The 24,816-nt window shown below is 38.9% G+C and overlaps 1 protein-coding gene and 1 pseudogene across 1 annotated transcript; one reads left to right on the top strand and one right to left on the bottom strand.

Annotated features, from left to right (window-relative positions):
• Positions 1 to 2,665: 2,665 nt before the first annotated feature.
• Positions 2,666 to 3,921, bottom strand: LOC148030270 (uncharacterized). The gene is made up of 2 exons (XM_087686556.1): positions 3,862 to 3,921; positions 2,666 to 3,785 (listed from the first exon to the last, which is right to left on the bottom strand). The coding sequence occupies exon 2, from the start codon at positions 3,679 to 3,681 to the stop codon at positions 2,848 to 2,850; it is 834 nt and encodes a 277-aa protein (XP_087542682.1). The 5' UTR covers positions 3,682 to 3,785; positions 3,862 to 3,921; the 3' UTR covers positions 2,666 to 2,847.
• A 3,948-nt stretch (positions 3,922 to 7,869) lies between these two features.
• LOC148030269 (uncharacterized) lies at positions 7,870 to 8,965 on the top strand (annotated as a pseudogene).
• The last annotated feature ends 15,851 nt before the right edge of the window (positions 8,966 to 24,816 follow it).

The following is a 24,816-nucleotide window of genomic DNA, read 5'->3' as shown; positions in this document are numbered from 1 at the left end:
TACTAACTGAGCCATGAACTAGAGTAGATAAGGATAGCTATCATGTAGCTATTATTCATGGGCGGTATACCAACCGCATCTGCAACTGACAAGTCGGTGACATAAATGCACAACGGTCACCCTGGCATATCACGAGTGGAGCTCGATATCTCAACGGGGCGCACGATTATGATATTTGTATTTGGACATTGTATTGGGTACGCCTGACTCTTTGGGCGCCGCCCATTAGCTTTATTTCTATTTTGTGCTAAAGCAAACTCAAAAGCCAAAAGCGTGCTATTTTGTAATTGGGGCTATTATTTGAGCTTGAAGATGATTAATACAAAAAATACATGCTTTGTGGAGCGCTCACACAAGGCATGGGAGGAGATTGCACCCAATTGGTCTCTTGTTCATGTCATGCATGCTTTTTACCTTGAGTTTTGTGCAAAAAGTAGAGTTCTTTTGTTCTTGGGGACCTTCCGGCATTCACTACACAAGCATACGGCATCCGATCTGCACACCAGGAATTACCTTATTCATGCAATATATGAGATTGTGGATATTCATAGACCTTAGAAAAGACCATAGATAGTACTTCATCTACTCATGGTTACGTATCTAAGGCATTTCCATAGTTCATGAACTTAGTTTTTGATTTTTGAGAACTCCTCACAATGTTTGGTAACTTTTCTTGTAACAATTCAAACTTACACAATGATTCTTAATGATCCCTTTCCACAAGCTGCTATGACTCACAATTTAGTCTCTTTTATACATACAATGCACAACAATGATGCAAAGTTTCTACCTCATTGTTAACCAAAACCAATTGAGCATTGTACCTACAATGTGCAATTGTGATGCACTGTTTTTGCCTTGTCATTAACCAAAACTAGCCAAGCATGCCAAAACTAATGAGAAGTTTCAAAATGTTTTTAATGGAATTATAATCATTTCTTATTATTAATGGAAGGTGTGAGGGGCAGAGTGGTGCCATGTGGCAGCCCCCCTCTCCCCCACTACAGATACATTTAGTAGGTTGTGGGGGTGGATGCCACATGTTCATTGTTTGCACCCTACTTGCCCTCTCTCTCTCTCTCTCTCTCTCTCTCTCTCTCTCTCTCTCTCTCTCTCTCTCTCTCTCTCTCTTTGCGCTTTCAAAAACTGCAGTCACTCCCTTTTTTCCTGAGTCTGAACCTCTCATAGGGATGATTTGTCTGAGACCAAAGACTATAACGATCACGTGATTTTCATTGAAGAGAATATCTATATCTTTTGTGCATTGAAGGCATGCATGCATGTAGATTACTATGTGGGCGCAACCCTAGGGTCTATGATCTCCACTATGCAAGCTCAACCATAGGCACAAAATTGCCTCGTGGTAGAGAGGACAAGCATGTATGGTGCTAGATATGCTTTCAATAGAATGATATGGAGGAAGATTCATTTGTTTGCAGAGCAGTTCCATAGATTTGATGATATGAGGTGGGGCAAATCCATGGCGATGGCAGTATATCCAACATGGGGGAAAGCCATGTATGCACTGAGAGGTCCACTTGCAAGTGCGAGGCAATTGGACAAGTGGAGCCATGGATCAATGATGGAGGGGTGTCCTTGCGAAGAGGATGGGGGGGGGAGGGAGGTGGCGTGCTCATATAGTAGGTATGTATGGTGATGAAGGAAGAAGACATGGTCCCCAAAATCAATATCTTCAGGGATTTTGAAGAGTAAAGGGCTGGGTCTGGCAAGTTTAGGGTGTTTCAGGACAGAGGGTGAGATGGCAAGCACACCTCTCTCTCTCTCTCTCTCTCTCTCTCTCTCGCAAGTAAGCTCCAAGTTCGAGAAGGATAGCTAGAATGCTCCTCCCGCTCTCTCTCGCCACCATAGCTTTACTAACAACCTTGTCAAATCAGCCCTTGGCTAGGGATATGGGAGTACTCGCTTGGTAGCTGACAATGCAAGGAAGGAGCTAACATTTGCCAAATGGTAGGAGTTGACCATGCATTGGATTGTTCCTCTGTCTCTCTAAGTTGGTTGTAGTGTCTTAGCTAGTAGGGGTTTGCTTTATGGTGGTGTAATTATGTTGATTGTAGGTGCGGATGGCTATCTGCAAAGAGAGACATACACAAGCAAGAAGAAGACATGGATTCACTCGGTTCCTCATCGGGTTTGCATCGTCCTTTGCATACAAATTTTCAATACTATGTAGGATAAATGCTTTGCAAAAATGTATAATTAAACCCAACAAAAGTTGAGCAATAGAGAATGTAGTTGTATTTCCAAGTGCATGAATCAATACATTGAGAAGACTCATATTATAAGCCGCATTGTTTTAAGCTCCACATATTGACAGAGTAGTGCCCCATTCTAGCATCATACTTTGTAGATTGGTAACCCTACAAAGCCAGCACTATCATTCATTGATGTTCTTGGAGGGAGTTGAGACTATCGATTAATCCTAAAGCTAGGACTTCATCCCTTCTAAAATTGTGACAACAATACACTTTTGGATTGTCATAGTAGTATGTAGTTGAACTTTATCTCAAAACTCATTTCTTTCGGGGATACTAATAGCATGACTTTGGAGACTTGCATATGTTTGAAAACCCCTTTCAAAATTTGGAAGTTTTCGAACCTATAACCAAAATAATTCAGCAGTAAGATAATTTTACTTTTCAATGCATAAGTGAACGCTATATATATAATTTAGAAAAGTGAGTTTACATGAAAAGGGGTTCCTCTGCCAGAAGGGGCATATCATGCACCCATGTAACTTTTTACGAAGCGGACCGAAAGAAAGACAGGGGACATTTAAATCATGTGACTTTTTAGGAAGGGCGCCAGAAGAAAAGAGACCGGAGATCATCAGGTAAGAGCTGGCTGTCGTCGACAGGCGAGTACAGCTGCTGTTTCCGACACGGGGAGGAGAGCCGTTGCTGATTGAAGCCAGGTTGCGGCTTGGGTGGGGTTTACGACATCCGGAATGGACAGGCCCGAGGGTCCCTGCAGCAGACAAAGGAGAGGAAATTCCCCGCCCGTGGCGTAACGGCCCGCCGTTGGATCTGGATCGCTGGCAGCGGAAGCTGTCGGACTGGCCCGATCGTTGCTCATCATTATGGACTGCAGGTGGCGGTAAGCCAGCTCGCAGGCAAGCGGCCATACACTGACGATCCTGGGTTGTGCTTGTTGGACGTACCGCGGTTGGATCAGTTGGTCTTCCGGTAGCAGGAATGGCTGGGCCTGGCCAGGCTTGAACTCCTGATTACTACTATCCGACGGCGTAGTGCTATCGTCGGTGCAGGATAACAACGTCGTGGACGTCATCGTGGAGACAGGGATCCTGTTGCGTTTCCTATGCTGCTGATCGTCGTGCGCCCTACAACTGGCCGCAGGCGCAGCTGTGCTGATCGTATAAATCCTCAGCGGCCGGACGAGGCGGCCCCGGACTGCCGACTCTAATCGACGGCGCGAGCAGTCCGGCGCCCTTCTGCTGGTTCGGGCCCTTTTGTTAAGATTAAAGCTCGCACACTTCGCCAAACAGAAGGATGTCGCGCCACGCTGATCTGGTCGCAGTGCTTCGCCTGGCCAGCGCCTCTTCTTGACTGGGGGCAAGCTGTCAGACGTATATTGGTACGTCACGCGGCGGTGGGCAGGCGGCGCTTCACAGTTCCCCGTCTCTGCACCTTCGCATGCTCCCATGAATATGCAGGAGGGAGAGAGAGCGTGGATTCTGGAACAGATAGCGGACCGCTGAAAATTGCGTTTCCTTATAAAGGAAGAGCGTCTCAATGCCTGCGTCCCTCCTACTTTTATATAGGCCATTAGAAAAGTTAGGTCGCTTGACTTTACACAAAATTCACGAGGTATGTGTGAAGATACCTGCTACTCTCCCCGGTGGCTTGAGGTCCCGGGGCCCGGTTTCACAAAGACCAGCGTGTATCCAGTGGCCTCTCAATTACTGCGCACTAAAGGACACGGTATGCAACTTGCAAGTTTACGCGTGATGGACGGGGACAGACAGGATTTTCGGCCTGGTACTAGCTTTACCCACGCCGTGGACAGCCTTAATGTTCAAGAATGTGTTTTGAACTATGAGTGCTCGAATTTGAAGGGTATACTTGTTTTTGAATTTGCAAGGTAAAGTTTATACCCTCATTCTAAGAGGAAGGGTCAACACAACTGAAAAGCTTAAACATGTCTAGCGATGGCGTGACCCCCAGCTGCGCATCACGCGCTCCTGCCCTCACAGTGAGGGCGGGATGTTCTCCGCCTTGTTCCCAGGCCCCAATTCTGTTCATGCTTCCTCCTCCCAGCCTGTTATCAACGCATGGGAGTAGTCTAATCCTCTCCCTCTGAGGAACTCTCGCCTTACCCAATAGCCCTGCTGCCTTCAGTCACTTAGCTGATGCTGTACAAGCGTCGATTGACCTCATCCTCATGCAAGTTCTCCCTCCGGAATATATTGAAAAGCTTCACCTCGCCATCCTAGCCAGGAATCCCCACCCTAGCAGAACCTCCTCCCTCCCCTCTCCTCTCTTTCCCATGGCGTCCCCCCCGCAGGAGTTTTTCCCCCACTTGCAACACTAGAATCGAATTCGATCCCTACCCGAAGGAGGCTCGACAGGCTCTACCCAAGTGATTCCCGGTCAACATGGCTCTGGCAATGCTGGTAAAGGCACTGAAGGATCTAAATCAACTAAGCCCTCCGTACTTCTTGCTTCTCAAATCCGCAAAGTCGAGAGATATCTCGAATCTAGAGCCTTGGTGGGTCTTCTTGCCGGTCCCCGTCCCCCTGTTGACCTACTACGCCAGTGGACTAGGCAACAGTGGCACCCCAGGGGAGTGGTGTTGGAATCCATTCAGGCTCTCCCCAAGAACCACTTCATCTTCGTCTTCAAAGACCTTCCGATGGCTTTCGATGTCCTGAGTACTGGCCAATGGGTTATTTGGAATTCCCCGATTTACTTGTTCATATGGAACAAATCCTTTAAGCCGGAAGTCTCTGCGTCCTGTAACTACCTTTATGGGTGGAGTTCCCCAACTTGCCCTTTCACCTATATCAACACATAGGGGTCATAGCCGCAAAACTAGGGAAAGTCATGGGAGGTAGACCCCGTAGGGACTTCTATAACCCAGCTTGGCACCCTCGAGTGCTAGTGGAAATGGACATCTCCAACCCGGAATCTCTCCCAGCTTCTATGGATATATGCATTAACAACGGAGAGATATTAGATCAACCTCTTGGGTACAAATACATCCCTCGACCTTGCTTCCTTTGTGGAAGGTCGGGCCATTTTGTCAAAGGGTGTCCGAGTTGCGGATCCCCCCTCCTCCCCAACAGTCATCATCCCCCCCTCCTCCCCTAGTCCACTAGCATCAATCTATACCACCACCTTCAAAACCCAATCACCCTGCAACCAAGAACACATAGCAGGCCTAGCAGCCCAAGAAGAATCCCCCCAAGAAAAATGTCCGGAAGAGCCTTCTCCATCCTAACTAGAATTGTGGACTTTGTCGAGTCTGACTCCGAGGATGATGGGGATTGTGTCCTGCCCACACACAAGCTAGAGAAGCCCCCTCCACTTCTACCATCAAACAACAAGTCAATGCTCTAGATCAGGAGTTGACCGCAATCACCAACAAGGAAATCCAACCTGCTAAGCTAGCATCTCAGCCCCCCTCTACTGCTGGGCCTTCCCCCATGGAGGTAGCAAAGGACAACAAGCGCAACCATGCTAATGTAGCCCAGACCCCCCTAGGCCCTTAGGGTTAGGGAAAAAAGATAAAAGGGTTGACAAATGAGAATTCTCTCCTGGAATATAAAGGGGCTCTCCGACCCCCTAAAAGCTAAGAAGATAGCAAGCTGGCTTGTTATGAATCACTTTGACATTATTGCTCTCCAAGAAGTTAAGGTAGCAGGTTTTGACCTACTAATAGCCTTCAACAAGGTTTCAAAGGAACATAGCTAGGTGATAGACTCCCACCCATAGGGCTCAGGTGGGTGTGCTCTCGGTTTACCCTCCCAGATGAAGGACATTCTTCCCTCGGCAAGACTTGGCCATAACTGATGTTCTGTTGTGCTCCCCCCACCTATGAGCTATAGGTTGATTGTGGTTTATGTAGAGGGACTTTGTGGTAGACAAAACCAAACTTTGGCTTGAACTTTCTTCCACCATCCCAAGCTCTTGTATTATCTTGGGTGACTTCAACATGGTTGAATACCTTGAAGACCATTTCCTTCAGAAAGGTTCCACCATCAGAGGAGCTAAAAAGAATGTCTGGAACACCCTTAAAGCCTCTTTCAACATCTGCGACATGGGCAATGAAGGAGAGTTCACCTTGCGGCAGAACTACAACAAAGGAGAGCTAGCTAGAAAAGCTAGAGTTGATAGATGCTATGTGGGCATATCCATAGCCAAAGCTTTCTCCCGAATCAAGTTCAAGCCTAGAAATACCTCTTGCATCTCAGATCATTATCCCCTTGCTATCACCATAGATGACAATGCTAACAAGGTAAGAAATCATTGGTTTCACACAGATCCCGCGCTCTTCCAACTTCCATTTGTCCGGGGAGCTATCCTAAGGATATGGAATACTAGCTTCCAGTAGACAAAGTCCTCGGCCTGTGCCCTAGTCTGGAGTAGTGAAGGAGATTCAAACCCTCCTCGTGTCTACCTGCAAGGACATGGCAGATATCCGGAAAAGAAGAAGAGACAGGATCTATGAAGAGTTGGTCTCCTTGGAATCTTCCACCCCCTCAGCTGGCCATCAACAGAAAATCTCTGAGCTTCACTCAAAACTGAAATATGAGAAGGAAATCATTTTCACACATGCTTCCATGTTTTTAAAGCAATGGTGGGCGGGGAAGGTGGATAGGCCTTGCAAGGAAATGTTCAAATCCCTCAAGAGGAAAAATCAGAAGGACTCCATCTTGTTCTTTAAGGCCTCCCTGCCCATCAATTTTGAGGATCAGAATCTTGAGCATGCTAGACACTTCTATGCCAACTTGTTTAGCCTGAAGGAGAAGCTCTCACTGGAAGCAACTGAAGCCAGAATAGAAGTCCTTGCAGCCAGATGTAAGGTCATGGGCCAACAGGAAGCTAAGCTAGCAGACTCTTCTCTGTCGATATTTGACATTCACCTTGCCATTGATTCCCTTAAGAAAAACAAAACCTCATACCTAAATGGTATTCTAGCTGAGTTTTTCCAAATCTTCAACGACAGCATCTTCCCATTTCTACTAGTAGTGTGGGAAGAATCATTGGTTCACAAGGCCCTTCCATATGCCATCAAAACGGGAGTTATCAAGCTTCTCCACAAAAAAGGAGTCAAGGAGGAACTATCCAACTGGAGGCCTATAACGATCCTGACAACTACTTATAAAGTGTTTGCTAAAACAATAGCGAACAGGGTATGTAGTTCTCTTATGAGATGGATCTTAGATGAGCAAAAGGGCTTCATTAAAGGCCAAAAAATCATTGAAGCTGTGATTACACTTTGGGAAGGATTGGAACAAGCCACCGAATCTAGGCAGGATTTCATCTTTGTAAAAATAGACTTTGATAAAGCTTATGATAGGCTCGAATGGTCCTTCATTCTCGAGAGCCTAGAAGCCATGGGGTTTGGACCCTACAATATCATGTGTGTGAAGACACTGCTTGGCAATGCACGAGCTAGGCTCTCCCTTAATGGATAGTTGTCGGCGGACCTATTCAACTTGGAAAGATAAGTTAGGCAGGGTTGTTTGATTGCCCTCTTGTTTGCTATGGGCATGTCTAGTCAAGGACAAGATGGCTCAAGGTTTGATCAAAGGGATCACTCTCCCCAACTCAATTGGGCAACAATGCTTATCTTAATTCGTGGATGACAATAATGCCATGTTGGCCAATGAGGAAGCATCAACAAAAGAATTCTGGAAAGCCTAAGTTGGATACATTCTGTTTGGCTTCTGGCTCCAAGATTAACCACAACAAAATAGGGGTCTTCTCCTCCACTCCTATCCCAAACTGGATGTTGCAAGCAAGCTGCAGTGTCACCGAGGAAGGCAAATCTTCAGACTATTTGGCATCCTAATGGGATTTGGAGCTTCTCTAAAAGCTAGGTGGAGTTGGGTGTGTAATAACTTCAGATCTAAGATCAATAGATGGATTGGCTTCCAACACTCTCTTGCATGCAGCGTTTTGTTCATCAACCACTTCCTCAATGCCTACGTCCTCTTCTTCTTCTGCTGTAGGAGACCGGTTGACTCTCACCTAGCAGAGATTTCAGAGATATGTCGTAACTTCCTCTAGGCTGGTGATCCCTTCATCAAGAAAGCATCCAAAGTCAGCTGGGAAGTCTACTGTCTTCCCCGGAATAAAGGAGGCCTAGGCATCAAAGATCTAAGGGACACAACAAACAAGATGGCCTGTAAACTCATTGCTCAGGCCCTCAATTCTCCCCAAGAAGAATGGGCCTTTCTCTTGTTGAGAAATCTCCCCCAACTTAAATAAGTAAGGCCAAAGGGTGGGCCAACCTCCCATGGACAACTACCTTCTTTGGCAAAGAAGAAGTCACCGCCAAAGGATCTGATCTCCTAAGATGCATATGGCAAGCTTGGAACATGCATCGTGCTGCCTTGAGAATCAATGGCGAATCCAAGCATAGGTTCTTAGTCCCCCCACGTGACTCTATCTGGTGGCCAACTATCTTAGCACCTCACACCCCTCAGGCAAGTTAGAAGAAGGCCATCATTTTACATAATAAAGGGCTAAGCTGCTGGAACCAGTTATGGGACCCCCTTACCCACAGTTGGATCTCTGACCTCGAATTATCCATCAAGTTCAAAATGAATTAGTGGGACCTCCTTGTCATTAGAGAAAGATGTTCCTCTTTCCCCCAAGAGCTCTTGTGGACCCTGCACACTCACCCTCCTGTCCCCCCTGCAAGCTTTTTGCTGGGAAGGCCATTTCAAAATATCCAACCCATAGAGTCTCCTCTTTGAGCTGTCACACCCCCTGAGTGTCACTTTGAACAAAAGATGGAAGGTTAATGTGGTAGCCAAACAAAGATATTTTAAAATTGGCTCCTTTGGTCTCAGTCCATTGAACCCAAGAAATCTGTTCTAATGTGGCTCATCCTTCACAAAGCTATCTGGATTGGAAAGAAACTTTCACGAGCTAACGTAGGATTAGGAAGTTGCTACAGATGCAACCAATCCTTGGAGGACATATGCCACCTTTTCTGTGCCTACCTGACCAATAAGCAGATATTTGCCCCACTTAACAAAGTGCCCAACGTCCCTCCCACTTGGAAGCAATTACTACAAGGGGATTATGTAGGGGTACTATTCATCTTTTGGAACAAAGTGAGGGGAGAACTCCTCTGGATTATGTGGAGACAAAGGAATTTCATGCTATATGAGGGACCTTACTAGACACCTTGTCTGAGAATATTCTTTGCTGATGTTAATTTGCAATCTTTGAAGATCTCCAAGGACCAAATTACCATCTACTGAACCAAGAAGCAAGTGTTGAAGGATGTTAAGCATCACTATCAATTGGCTAAAGTGGGATGGCCATCAGCAGTCTTGCAAGACAAAAGGCTCTCTAGAGATGAATGGGAGGCTGAAATTGACATTCAAATTCACCACCTTGAGTCACAAATTGAAAAAGGTCAAATTTTTGTGGAGGAAGTATAAGTAGAAATCGATGCCCTTGCTGGTCAAAATGCGTGATCCTTTTCTAAGCTATGTAGGCAGGGCTGCCTCTAGCATCTCTTTGATGTCAATGCCATGTATATGATGTATCGAAGTCAAGATGGCTCAATTAGGTTTGCCCTTCGTGGCCAGCTTTGACATAATGTTTGTCTCCTCTTTAATATAATTTCACCGCGCTTATGGTTTCTTTTTTAAAACACAACTAGGAACTGGGTCACACAAGGGGCAATATTGCAACCTTGGTGCTTGTGATCTTCTACCATCCCTTTGCAAATTTTATAGTCACACCAAGATTAATGGTGCTAAGGGTCAAGTAGTTTTTCAAGCTAGCAATCATTACACTAGTATTTTCCTGTAGTGCTCCAAAAAAAGGCAAGTTTCCAAGTCAACAAAGTACAAGTATAAGAATTTTGTACACAAACCATTGGACGCTACAATAACACATTCAATTGACGTGAATCAGTAATAGAGATAGAGATAGAGCAAACATTTGCATGCAATGCAATTTTGAGCTAGAACAATCCAAATCATCGTGTGAACATAAATGATTGCATGCAAAAAAAACATTGCGAGTTTTAAAAACCTCACTACATGCCTAAAATCTATGCATGAGTGCATAAGATTCAAGCCTTAATATTTAAGATATAAGAATTCATACCTTTGTGACAATGTGTAAGGATTTATGCATTTGGTTCAAGCATGTAAATTGAGAGTGAAAAATTCACAATAGGCCTAAAATTTCAGCCTAAGATTGAAGGCATAAGAATTTCTGTCTATGAATCGAGCAAGCAAAGGGGAGAAAGAAAAAATTAGATCCCCAATTGCCAAATGAAGTAGCAAGATAGAAACATGAAGTCTCATGTACTCTAGAATTGACCACCACGCTCCATTCATGCTACCAATGGTGTTTCACTTGCATAGGAGAAATTTAGATACACTATAAAGTGACACATGGAAAGTGGCCTCCAAACAGTTGAACTGGCCGAGACATGAGGAAACAAGTTGGTTAGCACATCTAGTTCCTTCCTATCTTGCCCATTACCACATGGTGCGACCTAGTCCTAATGCATTTTTTCTAAAGGCCTCTCATCTTTATATCATTCCTAGCAAGAAGATCAACCTTTATCCTTAACCTTAAATTTAAGGGTCAAAATCAACATAACATTTTCTTACATGTCATCATTCAAAAGCAAGAACACAAAAATTGCCAAGTTACATGATGTGAATCATGATGGTTAGGCAAAAAGACTATATTAATAATGTCATTATAAAGGACGTAAGTGTTGAGGTCGACTATCTTTCCTTTGCTCCATATATCCATTCTAGATCACATCATCCAAGTTGATGGATGTTGACAAAGAAACAAACATGAGCATGTCAAGTGTAGATAGGTTCAAAAAACTTCTTCCAATGCTTTGATTTGATTTTGCTTAGAAAAACCTATTTTGCATATGGCCTAGCTAGATGGTAATGTCACAAAATTTTGCCACTATTTGAATAGCTCAAGGTACATTTGGTCCCATTCTATCTCCTCAGCACATTGATTCCAAGCATCAACAACAAGTCCTAGAGATGGATAAGAAGAAAATAATTTTGTAAAAAATCTAAACAATTGTAGCTTACATTATTTTTGGTCAATAATGGGCATTTGTTCTACACCAAATTCACTTAATTGATCTAGGAACTCCCTAACTTGTCAACAACAAATCTCATAATCCCTATGATAGTTTTTGGGAGAGAGTTGGGGACAATTCTCTCCACCTTCCTAGAATAATTGATTCATCATGGCTTCCACCAATAGCATTTGTGAGAAGAGACATGTATGACAAGATGTGATGTTTTTGCCTACCTTCTTTGTTGGTAAACACCATTGCTCCTTGTTTGATGTAAAGGAGACATGATGAAAGAAGTTAAGAGCTATTGCCAAAATTTTTCCTCTCATCACAATACTATCTTTCAATAAAGATATCAAGGCACACACATCTTTTCCTATACTTGTTATGTCAACATTGTCATACTAAAACTTAGCACTTACTAGATTCACCTCCTTTAATATATCTACCAATGAGTGGATAATAAATTGTAGCACAAACATTGTGGCTATCTTGTAAAGACTTGGAAATTTCTCCTTATAACAAGCAAGCAAACTGGGCATGCCAACCTATAAATAAAAGTACTTTCTTAGTTTTATAAAAACAAGACATTCAAAACAAAATGTAAAATAAAGCACAATAAGCTAGATAAAATTGCATTCTCATAACCTTTCCTTTGGATAACTACCTAACACCATGTATTTTAAGAACTTCATATGATTTTACTAGAAATATATCCATCAACTTGCCTAATTCTTCTCGATGGAGAGACAAATCTGCTAGCCATTTGCTAACTATATTAGAAAATTTTTCTACATATTTAAATTCTTAAAAGTGCTTAATTGTATCTTTAATTGCAAGAGCTTCTCTATGTGCCACATAGTGTATACTAAGGAGATGAGGAACTTCGGCTTGCAATCTTACAAAGAGACTTGTTCTTACTGCCACCATGGCTAAAACACCATCAGATGGAAAGCCCACCATTTTGTTGAGTGGGAGCTATATAGTTATTAATACTTCCTTTATTCCCTTAAGAAGTATTTTAGCTTTTCCATCCTCTATCCCAATCGATTTCACAAACTTTATTACACATTTTCCCTTTTATGACTCATTGGTTAGATATGGGATATATAGAATTAAATTTTTTGTATCTTCTATATGCGCTTTCTTTTTACAAGATGGAGAATATTAGACTTGCATTCACCCCATCTTTTAGCTTATTCCAATTTAGAAAATATATAGTTTCAAGAATTTTTTTTCCTTTTTAGACTTAATATATAATGAATATTCATGAAATAGTGGCATATAGGTGCAACTAGCCATTAAGGGAAAAATCAAAGGAAATCTTATGACTCACATGAGCAATCACATATAGGCGATAGAGGTTAGTCTCAAGGCAGGGGGACCCATAGAGAAGATGTCAAGTAAATTAAAGGTTATGATAACAGAGAATGTAATAATTATCATTAAAAATGTCATATTGCATATGATTGTCTAGAGAAGAAAAGAGGTGGAAATAGAAGAAATGGGAGAAGACATCATACCAATTATGCATCTACTACTAATTAGGTTGATAATGAGAAGTTATTTGTTATACGATACATGATGAAGCTAGTGAATGCAGATATATGAGCAATAAGTGATGATGTATGGTAGTTGAATTTAGGTACCCCTACTCATATGACATCTTATGGTGGATAATGGTTTAGAGAATTTGAAAATCCTAAAATGTCTAGTTTTTGGAAGTAAGTAATAATACAATACATCCTGCTCATGTTGGGAGTATTCCATTGTCTATGCATGATTCAAAAGTTTAAGTGTCTGGTTGATGTTCTGCATGTGCCTAACATGCTAAAGAATTTGGTTTTTTTTTTTGGTAAATGATTGAGAAACTATTGCAAATTAAATTCAATTGGGATGACTAATTTCTAGAAGATTTCAAGAATGTATGTAAACAAGTTGTAAAGGGCAAGCATATGGAAAGAATATTCACATTGGATGCAAAGTACTTGAGCTAAAGGCTACCATGTTTGTATAAGGTGTAAGAGCCATGGACAATATTGGCATTTGGCACAAATGTATTAGCCATGTAAATGTGCAACACTTGAAGAATGTGTAGTCATGTGAAGTTGTGATAGGCTAACCTATGTTCAAAGTGGCTAAGATGAATTTTTTTTGTAAAGCATGCCAATTTGAAAAATAAACAAGGCATACACTTTCTCATAATAAATATACAAGTAGGCATTTGCTTGATGTTGTAAATTTGGATGTGTGGGGTCTTATAAATGCCGTATTAATGGTTGGACATAAGTATTATGTAACCTTTTGTAGATGATCATACAAAGAAGGTCTAGTTGAGAAAAAAAAAGTGTATAGATTAAGTGCCTGCGGTTGGGGCACAACACTTCTCTAATGAGTTCAATGTTTGAAATGGAGTGGAATTCAAAGGTAGTTCACATATATGTATATTTCACAAAAAAATGGTGTTGGTGATTGTTGCAAACATTCCACAAGCCTAGCGAAAAAAGGTATGTGAATTCTCAACCCTAGCCTCGATGGATGAAAAGGAGATGCCACATTATTATAAAGTTGAAGTTTTCTCTACAGCTATGTATATTATAAAACAAGACTCCCACTACTACAACACATGATGTGAAACTAGAGGAGAAGTTTACTTGCAAGAAACTAGATCTATCACATGCTAAAGTATTTGGATGCATTACATATGTACACATGCTTGGTGAAATAAGAAAGAAGTTGGATTGAAAATTTGAAATATATTTGTTGATTAATCCCTTGAGCAAAAGGGTTACATCCATTATAATATAGTTATATGTAAGATATGAGTAAGCAAAGATGTGGTATTTGATAGATGAGTAGTTGGTATACTATTGAAAATAGATTGTTGCAGATGATATAAGAGAAAAGGTGATTGCAAAAAAGTGGATCCATAGTCACACACATTGAGTAAGCTAGAAGAGTCCTCTTCTAGTAAGTCTATTAAACAGACCATTGAATGGTAGATTGCATGCAAATAGCACTCTTACAAATGCTAAAAATACATCACAAAAGGAAAAAGAAAAAGTGGTTGGTCCATTTGGTGTGCTAGATATTTCTATAGACTATTCACATATAGATGGAAAATTTGATGGCTTAGATCAAAGTATGGATGAGGAGTTGGGTATTCTAATTGTTCATACATCTAGTGTAATGAAGAATAGGGCTAATGTAATGGACTCATAGAGTGCTCCATCAATGTGCAAGTCAATAGGAGTAAGGTATCATGTACATAGGTAGAGATATGATGGTTATAGTGCTTATTGTTATGTATTTATAGAAAATGTTATAAGATAAATTGAGTGCACTTATTTTGAGGAAGCTATTGATTATTTACATTGGAAGCAAGCCATGGATAAAGAAATAATGGCAAAGGATGTAAATAAAACTTGAGATTTAGTACTGTTGTTGAAGGAAAAGAAAGATACAAGGGGTCTACAAAAGCAAAATATAATGTAGATAGATGTGCAAGCATGTATAAAGTAAGATTGGTTAACAAAGGTTATGAAAATACTCATTGAATTTATTATCAAGAGACATTTGCTCCAGTTGCCAAGATGTCAATTTTTAGAGCTATCATTGCAATGGGTGTAGCAAAAGGTTGGGCCTTCAAATGGACATAAAGAATGCATTCTTACTTGGTGACTTGTAAGAAGAAGTATATATGGAGCACCCTTATGGTTATGAGTACCGTTGATCCCAGTTATGTGTATAAGCAACACAAAGCCTTGTATGGGCTGAAATGGGCATCAAGAGCATGGAATGACAAGATCTCGGGGGTTCACTATATATATATATTCTCTATATAACGTGTGTTCATGGCCTATTTTTAAATTTCCTAATCTTTGAATTTTTCTTGAATAAAACATAACCCTTTTCTATTCAATTTGTAAGTAACCCCTTTATATGACACCCTTCTGTATGTAAAAAATGTATAAAATTGGTGTTTTAAAAACCCCTTATTTTGAACTCACGTTATATATACATATATTCATGAGTGACCCCCCCCCCCCTCGGATATGCCTCTCAGAAAGACAATACATCTTCGATATGTTGATGATGTATGACTAATTGTAATCCAATATCAGTGCTATTAAATCAAAATATGAAGCTAAATGTTGATATAGATGAGACGTTGGGGGATTCCACAATGTACAAGGGGATGCTAGGAAGTTTGATCTTTACTATTATCACCAAGTTAGATTGTACTACACAAGTTATATAGAGTCAATTTAAGTAGGTGATTCGTAAGTCTTATTTGGATAATGTGAGATGTATCTTACAATAGCTTAAGACACATTGGATTAAGTTATCTTCCATGGGGCTAATTCAATGGTGAAATTATTTTGTTATACTATTGTAGATTAGGTAGGTAGTGTGCCTTATAGGAAGTCTAAGAGTGATTATGTGTTTTTGTTTGGGAGTGAGATTGTTGCTTGGCATAGTAAGAAATAGCCCACTATTGCATTATTGAGTAAAAAGGTAGAGTATATGAGTGCTACTATGGCATCATGCGAGGTAACTTGTGCAAAATCTACTTGATGGTCTAAGGATACCGATAGATATGAGAGCTATCATTTATTATGACAACAGGAGTAGCATACAACTAGCAAGGAACTTGATGTTTCATGCAACATGAAACATCAGGTTATGGAGCCCAAAATACATAGATATTCATTACCATTTCATCAAAGAGCATGTCTTAGAAGGTGACATTGATCTCACATATGTGAGCATAGAGGAGTAGGTTGTCAATATCTTTACCAAGTTCCTAGAAGCATTAAAGCTTTGATGATTTTGAAGCTTACTTGGAGTACATATCATGGAGTTGAGCTTAAGAGAGATTCTTCAAATATCGATCTCAATACAAGCTAACACTTACTCATGTGGATGAGTGTTTTTATATATCATATTATTAGCATGTTTGATACTTGCATCAACATATGCTTTCATTGATACTTTACCCTTGGACATCAATTAGTCTTGAACTATTATTGGCATGGTACAACATAGATAATTTACAAGCATTCATATTTCTATTATTGGCAGAGTCGAGATACTTTGGTAGACTATTTTTGGCATTGTCGAATAGTCATCTTTCTAGTTAGTGTATTCATAGTATGGATTGCTTATAGATTATCTATGTTGTACCTCAGGGGGTTCACTATATATATATTCTCTATATAACATGCGTTCATGGCCTATTTATAAATATCCTAATCTTTGAATTTTTCTTGAATAAAACACAACCCTTTTCTATTCAATCTGTAAGTAACCCCTTTATATGACACCCTTTTGTATGTAAAAAATGTAAAAAATTGGTGTTTTAAAAACCCTTTATTTTGAACTCACGTTATATATACATATATTCATGAGTGACCCCCCCGAGTGTTGTACTCTCTCATTATTCTTGGTAGACTATTGTAGTGGAGAAGTGTAAGAAGAAGAAAGGTTAGGGTTTTAGCTTCTCATCTTGTGTGCATTTTCTGTGTGTTGTGTATCTTGCAAGAGTTCAAGCTTCCTCTCATTGTCCCCCTATCTTTTTACTTGGACTAATATTTAAGAACTATTTATCACAGTTAAGAAGATATTTTAGCAAATTGCTATGGGAGGGGATATGATTTGGATTGAGCAAAATGGAGTGGTGTAATGATGCTTGGATTTGGAGAAGGTAAAATTGGAGTGGGTGACTTCAATGAAGGTTATGTGAAAAATTGGCGAAAGTGAGAGTTGATATGGGGTTAAAGGAGGAAAATGATAAGCTTGAGGTGTAAGTAAGATGGTGTAATAGTATTTCTCTAGCAGTTGATGTTAAAATAGTCAATAAACCCAACTAACATTATATTGGGAGGTCAATAGATGGAGGGGGAAGGACTAACGAGGGAGCTGGAGATATGGACGATGTACATTGATAAGGAAGATGATGTAATCCTTCAAGTACACTCCAATAGTCTCTTTTCTTCTAATTCTCTTCTCTTCCTCTCTCTCTCTCTTTACACACACACACACACACACATGTTGTGTGTATGTGTGTGTGTGCATGTGGATCAATGTGATTTAGAAGCAAAAAGATCATTCTTAATGGCTTAACCAAAACTATTCATATAGCCTTCTCTCCATTATTGTTTTTAGGGTGATGGTAAGCCCAAAAAGGTCTATTGCTAGATAGCATGGGGGTAAAGTGCTAAGATCTATTATGAAAAGTAGACTTTACTTGTGATAGGAAGATCAACTTATACCATGGGATCACATAATAGTGATTTTATAGAATATTATAATAATAAGATAAATTTAGATTTATTTCTTTGTAAATTTTCATTGTCTACTTGTTCTATAATCGTGATCTCTTACATATAAGTATTGTGTGTTACATTGGTCCCATTGTGCTTAGTAGATAGATGGTAGGGAACTAATATATTTAGTATCATAGTATGTTATTATACAAAATTAGATACATTAGTATTTTTAAAAATTTATTGAGTATAAATAATATTTAGGTGAATCTCCATAGTAAGTGTAATGTATAAATATATATATTTACATGATATTATTATTAGTTTTTTTGTGAATTACCAGTTTAAGTTTCTTTTGTGATAATTTTTAATGAATCATTAGTATTTACTTATTAAAATGTTTGACTTAATATCTATTACATAAATAGTATCATAATATTAAATTAAAGATATGCTTTTATAAGCTTTTTTTAATATAAAATGCTTTGTTATTTCTTTTTGTGGTTCAAGCTTTCCTAGCCTTCCCTATAAAAGTAGCAAGATTACACGCAAAAAATAGAAGAATAGTGTTAAACTTGGTTTTATTGTTTCTCTCTTATCTAGAGTTAAAATTTAAAACTTTTGGAATGTGTAGAATGTGGTGGTGATGTCAAATCATCATTATTTGGCTTAGAGAATTCTCTATATGAATTGTAGCAAGCTACAAGAAATCTCCTAATATATAAAATGCTATAATTTGATTGTTTGTATCTTCTTTGTTAAATAGCTATCTACTCAATACTTCATAATAGAAAATGAAAAATCATGGATTTTGTCATGGGGAGGTTGGGCCCTACCATGTGTTTTCTCTTATTCTTTTTGAATTTCTTAACTTATTCAATTCTTTTATACTTCATAATGTCATGTGCATTTAGTATTTAAGATGCTAGATTCACCACATGATATGCTATGCAACAATGGTATCAAAGTTTCACAATGCTTCCACTTTTGATTGTTTGTGACATCTTATGCAAAGGCGTGTATTGTAGCACAATCAAGATCTACAAGGCAAATTGTTACAAGCAAAAGTTGTGGTCATTCTCATTTTTCAAAACCTTCAATTTTATTACTTGATTACCTTGGTTGATTTATATTTTATATCTCTAGTTTTTGAAAATAGTTATTAAATTTTGAATGATTATATGGATTGCCCAAACTCCCAAATCTCAAAGGCATCATCGTGACTATTTGCAAGTATTATAACTTTTTCCTATTCAAAATTTGAGGATAATATTACAAAAATATTTTAGAGAATCAAAACATCTATAATCCTTTTTAGATTCATATTTTTCAAAATCTTAATATTTCATGAGATATTTTAATCCTAAAGTAACCCTAAACCCATATTTCACAGCATTAAGCAAACATTTATCCTCTAGCAAACTTTGGGCTCTATTTTCTCATTCTTATCTTCTAAAAAATGAATTATCAATATGAGATGATTTATATAAGTTTGTTTTCTAAAACTCTATAATTATCATTTTAAATTTAATTTGAATATTTAAAGTGTGATTTACCTTTAAAGCAGGCCTTCAAACTAAACCAAATAGCCAAAATTTTCAACTCAAACCTATAAAGTGACCTAGTTTCTTCTCAAAATAGCTTTTGATTATTTATAATGTGGATGTACTACAAAAAATAAAGGTTTAGGTTATAGAAAGATCTTTAACTTGTGTTAGAGTTTGTTTTGACTAAATATGCATAGTGTTCAAGTTAGTCTTAACCAAAGCGAACATATTAGTCTAATTTTGTATTTTTTTAAAAGTGTATTGCAACCTATTTATGACAAGTAATCCTATTTTACATTTTAACTTTAGGTAGAATATGGATATAATGATTTATGATCTCTTCAAGTATTTTTCATATCCATTGGTAACCCTATTACAAATTTGTTATAGAGGGCAATACTAGTAAATAATGATGTAAATTCACTGCATGAGGCAACATCTTTGGCTCGTGATGCAAATTTTCTGTATGAGCAACATCGACATATTTTGCCATATAGAGTTGTTAGTTGAGGAGATAGTATGAATGATTTGTAGTGTAGATTCACTGCATGAGATAGCATCGATGTATGGTTGATCATCCACACCTATTATGGAGTTTGAAAGTGCAAATTTGTTGCATGAGGTAACACTGAAATGTTAAATTTGAATTTTATCAAGCGTGGTTATCAATGATATTCTAATTTATCATAGTATGGCACATAGTTCATACTTTAGTGGTATGGGACACTAAAATGTCTTGTATGTGGGTGACAACGTACTAAGTTATTTATGCTTTTGCCATGAGCATCTTAAATTTGTAGTACTTCTTGTTTGAGTGCTAATTCTAATTCGTGTTTCTTTTAGTAGGAGTATACATTAGTGAGTATAATTTCTTCTTAGTAAGATGGTATGCTATGAAAAACAGAGTTTACTTGTCATTTTGTGAGTTTTTTGTAGGTTATAAGGCTAAAAATATGATAGGGATCAACTTATACCATGGGTTCATGTGGAACAAATATTATAGAAAATAATATAGTAGTAATATCATTTTAAATTTATTTATTTATAGATTGTCATTATCGATGTGCCACATAATCATGACTTGTTACACTTAAGTAATGTATGTGATACTGGTTGCATTGTGCTTAATAGGTAGATAGTAGAAAACTAACATGCTTAGTGTTATGATGAGTAGATTATTAGAACGAATTATAAAAATTAAATTTTTGAAGAATTATTAACTATAAATAATGTTTAGTTGAATCTATGTTGTAAGTGTATTATATAATAATATGTATTGATATTATATTATTACTAGTTGATTTGTGAACTACAAGTTTTATATTTTTCATGATAATTTTAAATGAATGATTGGTCTAGATATTATATTTAAGATATTAGATTTTCTTATGGAATGCTTTTCTCTTTTCTTTATATGGTTCTCTTAGCCTTCTTTGCAAAAGTAGCAAGATTGTATGCAAAAATAAGAGAATAGGGTAAAAACTTAGTTTTGTTATTTCTCCCTTATTTGGAGTCAAAATTTAGAGCTCTCAAAGTCATTTTGGGGGGTTTTGTACATTTGGATGAGCTGATGATGTCAAAATATCATGATTCAACATAGAGAATTCTTTGCATCAACTAGCAAGCCATAGGCGACCTTTTGACATATAAAACTCTATAATTTTATTGATATTTTATTTTTTAAATTAAATAACTATCTAATCAATGTTTCATAATAGAGGATAGTAAACAATGACTTTTGTCATAAGGGAGGTTGGGTCCTATTGTGTGTTTTCTCTTATTCTTATTGAATTTCTTAACTTATTTAATTATTTCATAATTCATAACATTTTATGCATTTAGTATTTGAGATACTAGATTCACCATATGATATGCTACGCAACAATATCTAGTTGTCCCTCACTTGCATCAACATCTTCTTCTCTATTGCATACTATGATATAGTGGTATCTCATGGCAATAATTGAGATGAATAATGAAGAAAAATAAAGATTTTAAGCTTTTTAAATAGTAAGCTCTTACTTTTTCTCTTGAGCTACGCTTCACATGTACTATACTCTTATGCACACATACATATTCATATTTTACATGCTTTGAGCTTTCTCGTGATTTGGAAAGGGAGTGTGTACATGTGCAAGGGTACAGGGTTGTGATTGGATTTTGGAATATCAATGTAATAAGATGATTTGAGCATTACTGTTAGATGTTTGGTGCTTGGGACATTATATTCGTTGAAGCCTCTTTCCCTTAGAGGAATTGAGATATCCTTACCTTGAGAAGAAATTGATAAGTTATTTATAAAATGTTTCCTCATCAATCCAAGTGACATTCTCATATAGCTTGGGAATTCCCAATATCGTTACTATTTGGCCACATGATAAAATCTTGTCCCCTTGTCACTAAATTGATTGCTTATTACACATTCTCTATTTAGTAAATTTATATCAATAAACTAATGACTCACTTTTCTTTAAGTGTTGGTGATAATCTAGCATGGCCATGAGACCATTTAGAGACCAGTATTCCTAGTGCATCACTTAATGGGGTGATCAGAGCACTGTGAAGAGGATATCTTATACCGGCAGTACAAGTTATGAAGGGAAAAGGAAGTGTTTGCCAAGTGTAAGATTGTACACAAAAACCAAGGAGTTACACATAAATGAAGATGGATTGAGTTCTAAGAAGAGGAAGTGCATTAGCATTGTGTATATGTATTTATGTGTGCATCTAAGGATGCTTGGGAACATTTACTTGTGTATAATGATCATTGAATTCATTTGGGGTCACCTCTCCCTTACAAGTCAAGGTTTAAGGTCTTTTCTCTCTTAATGAATTAAGAAGAGAAGTAATTCTTTCATTAAGAAAAACGAGAGAGGTAATTCTCTCACTAAGAAAGACAAGAGACGTGATCATCTGGAAGTGAGGAGAGAAGCAATTTTCTCTTTCTAAGGTGTAAGATGACACAAGATTTTGTGGGAAGTCAATTTTAAGGTTGGGGCCCAAGGCAATCTAATGAACTCTCCTTATCTATGGCTCAAGGTGGTTGCATGCACCATAAGTTAAGAGTAGAGTTTAAAAAGCTGATTTTCTTAAAATAGACATGGTGAATCCATTTTTAAAATATTGTGCAATAGAAAGCCAATCTCTAAAAGCAACCCACTAAAGTCATCAGAAATGGCAAGATCTACAACTTTTGTGTTGGACATTTTTCCATCTGAGCAAGGCAAAGAGATAGATTTTGAAAGTGGTGCTATAGAGTAGGTCTTGGAACAGCCACATCTTGCTGCATGAAGATCAACCTTTCCAATCTTGGCAGTCAAGTCTCTCTCCAAGAAGAGAATCTGTTGAAGCTATAAAAGAGGAGGCTCTCCTTGGGTGTGGGAGAGGTGAAGGGAGCATCACTTTGCATGCATCCAAGAGGACAAGAGAAGGAGCAAGTGCTACGGAAGCTATGTTGAACTCAAGTTCCAAGAGGAGAAGAGAAGGTGCAAGTGCTGCGAAAGCTCTACTGAAATCAAGTTCCAAGAGAAGAAGAGAAGGTGCAAGTGCTACGAAAGCTCTATGCTCCTTGTCAATAATATAACTCCACAAGGAGGGGTTGGCCCATCTTCCAGTCCCTAGTGTGTTGTCAATCTCTCTCTCTCTCTCTCTCTCTCTCTACATTCTTTCTTTTCTCTCATCTACTCTCTCTTTGCGCTAGCATAATATTCACCATATATCTTTAAGTATATAAGAAATTCGAGCATGTATCTCGGATCTTATAACAGTGGTATCAAAGCAAGTCTCTTTGCTTTTCTCAAATTGAAGGCGATCCTTGCAAGAAGAAGGTAAATATGACAATTGATAAAGTGGCTACAAGTGAGCAATTACAGGCTTAATTGATAGAGCATCGTAGCTTGTTGGAGATTCTCGAAAAATGTCAATTGATTGACAGTTTAAGGGCAAGGGAAGAAGATACTTATGAGGGACCGAATCCCCCAAAAGATGGTGATACTGGAGGAAACACCATTGCACCAATTAATGATGAAGGTGCAAAGCATCCAATTGTTGAGAAGCTTCCTGGAAGGAAGAAGGATTCTCGGGTCAAGAAGAGTAAAAAGACCTCACCTCAAGTGAGGTGGATAAGGAGGGGTTCATCTCCCTCAACAACCAGCTACTCCCCTGATTACTCAAGTTCCTCCTCCTCCTCATCATCTTCTAGTTCCTACTCTCTTCATTCTAAGTCTCATGCAATCCGCAAATGGACAAAGAGGGACCATAAGAGGAGAAATATTAAAAAGAATAAGACTTTCAAGTCTGGGGATAAGGACATAAAGTTTGACTCTTAATCTAGTAAGAGAGATCTTGCTAAGGTGTTAGCCTTTGTCAGGTAATTTGAAGTTGCTTTTTCTTATGGTAATTTCTTAGAAAAGTCCAAGCTCAGGCATGTAGGCATGCATCTGAAAGACCCCGCTAGCAATTGGTGGTTGACTCTCATTTTGGAGGGAAGGAAACCTACAACTTGAGAAAAGTTCAAGAAGAAGTTTTATGCTCAGTTCTTGCCTCTTGATTTTGAGAATGATGTTAAGAAGGAGTGGGATTGGCTAGGCTAGAAAGAGCATCAGAAGGTCATTAGTTATGTGGACAAGTTTTGGTCTACTCTTCTCAAGGTTACTCCTTTCATGGAGATCAGCAATGAAGAGAAGAAAAGGAAGTTTGAAGCTGGCCTACTCCTTCATTTACACAGAACCATGAAGGTGTATCCACATGAAACCTTATCTTGCATGATGGAGTCTGCCATCATAGCTAAACGTTTGCATACACCTGGTACATCTCGAAAGTTGGAGATCAGTTCTTATAGAGCTAGACAAGAGTAGCTCTATGATCAACCAAGAGGAGACATGACTAATCAAAGAAGACCTACCTTTACCCATGACCAATATTCAAAGCTAGAGGGTAAGAAGAAGAAGCACAAGTATCTCTCACCCTCTGAGATTGTGGGAGCTTTCACTCAACCGCCAAGACCCACGGACCGCTTATTGCTTCAAGCGTTCCAAGCCGAGCACTAATGGCTACCTCTCACATAACCGACGCGCCATCCATATTTGCGGGTGTAGTGAGCTTACCTTCATGCTGATCGAGTTACCTCCTCTCCCGCGCACTCCGGTAGCTCCACGATCCAAGTGCAAGCTTCAAGCAAGCTCCATCCTCAAGCTCCACGCTCCCAGCTCCATTGCCGCGAGCAAGACAAGAGAATAGAAGAAGAGAAGAGAAGATGGAGAGCTTCTCCTCCTCAGTCCCTCACCCTCACACACTCACTCCCTCACACTCTCACACTCCCTCTCTCAAGCACAAGCTCAAGCAAGCAAGAAGAAGAAGAAGAACAACAAGAAGAAGAGAGCTACTTTTGGCCATACACAAGAATAAGCTTCTCATTCACTTTTCAACTTTATATACAAAACCCTAAATCCCTTTTGAGCGGTCATCCCCTTTTCCCCTTTTTTACATGGTCGGCCGTAGGCCCTTTTTCCCATTGTCATTCTATCTTCCTAGCTTCCTTTCCACCGCCCATCTACATTTACAAATTGCACGGTGAGAGCCTGGCGCTCCTTGAATTAAACCATGATGCACTTGTGCTCTTTTACAAAAGTTTTGACTTGCGCTTTTCCTTCTGGGCCTTTCTCCCTTATTTAAGACTCTTCTCCTTGTGCGTCTTTGTCTTCCATTTC

Source organism: Lygodium microphyllum, chromosome 10 (assembly GCF_053477565.2).
Source record: "Lygodium microphyllum isolate KBCC chromosome 10, Lygodium_microphyllum_v1.1.10, whole genome shotgun sequence".
Taxonomy (NCBI): Eukaryota; Viridiplantae; Streptophyta; class Polypodiopsida; order Schizaeales; family Lygodiaceae; genus Lygodium; species Lygodium microphyllum.
Note: the sequence above shows the minus strand (reverse complement) of the source record. Positions and strands in the feature narration are given on the sequence as shown.

Coding starts and splice junctions, on each gene's coding strand:
- LOC148030270 (XM_087686556.1), bottom strand. CDS start 3,681: ATGGGAGCATGCGAAGGTGCAGAGACGGGGAACTGTGAAGCGCCGCCT.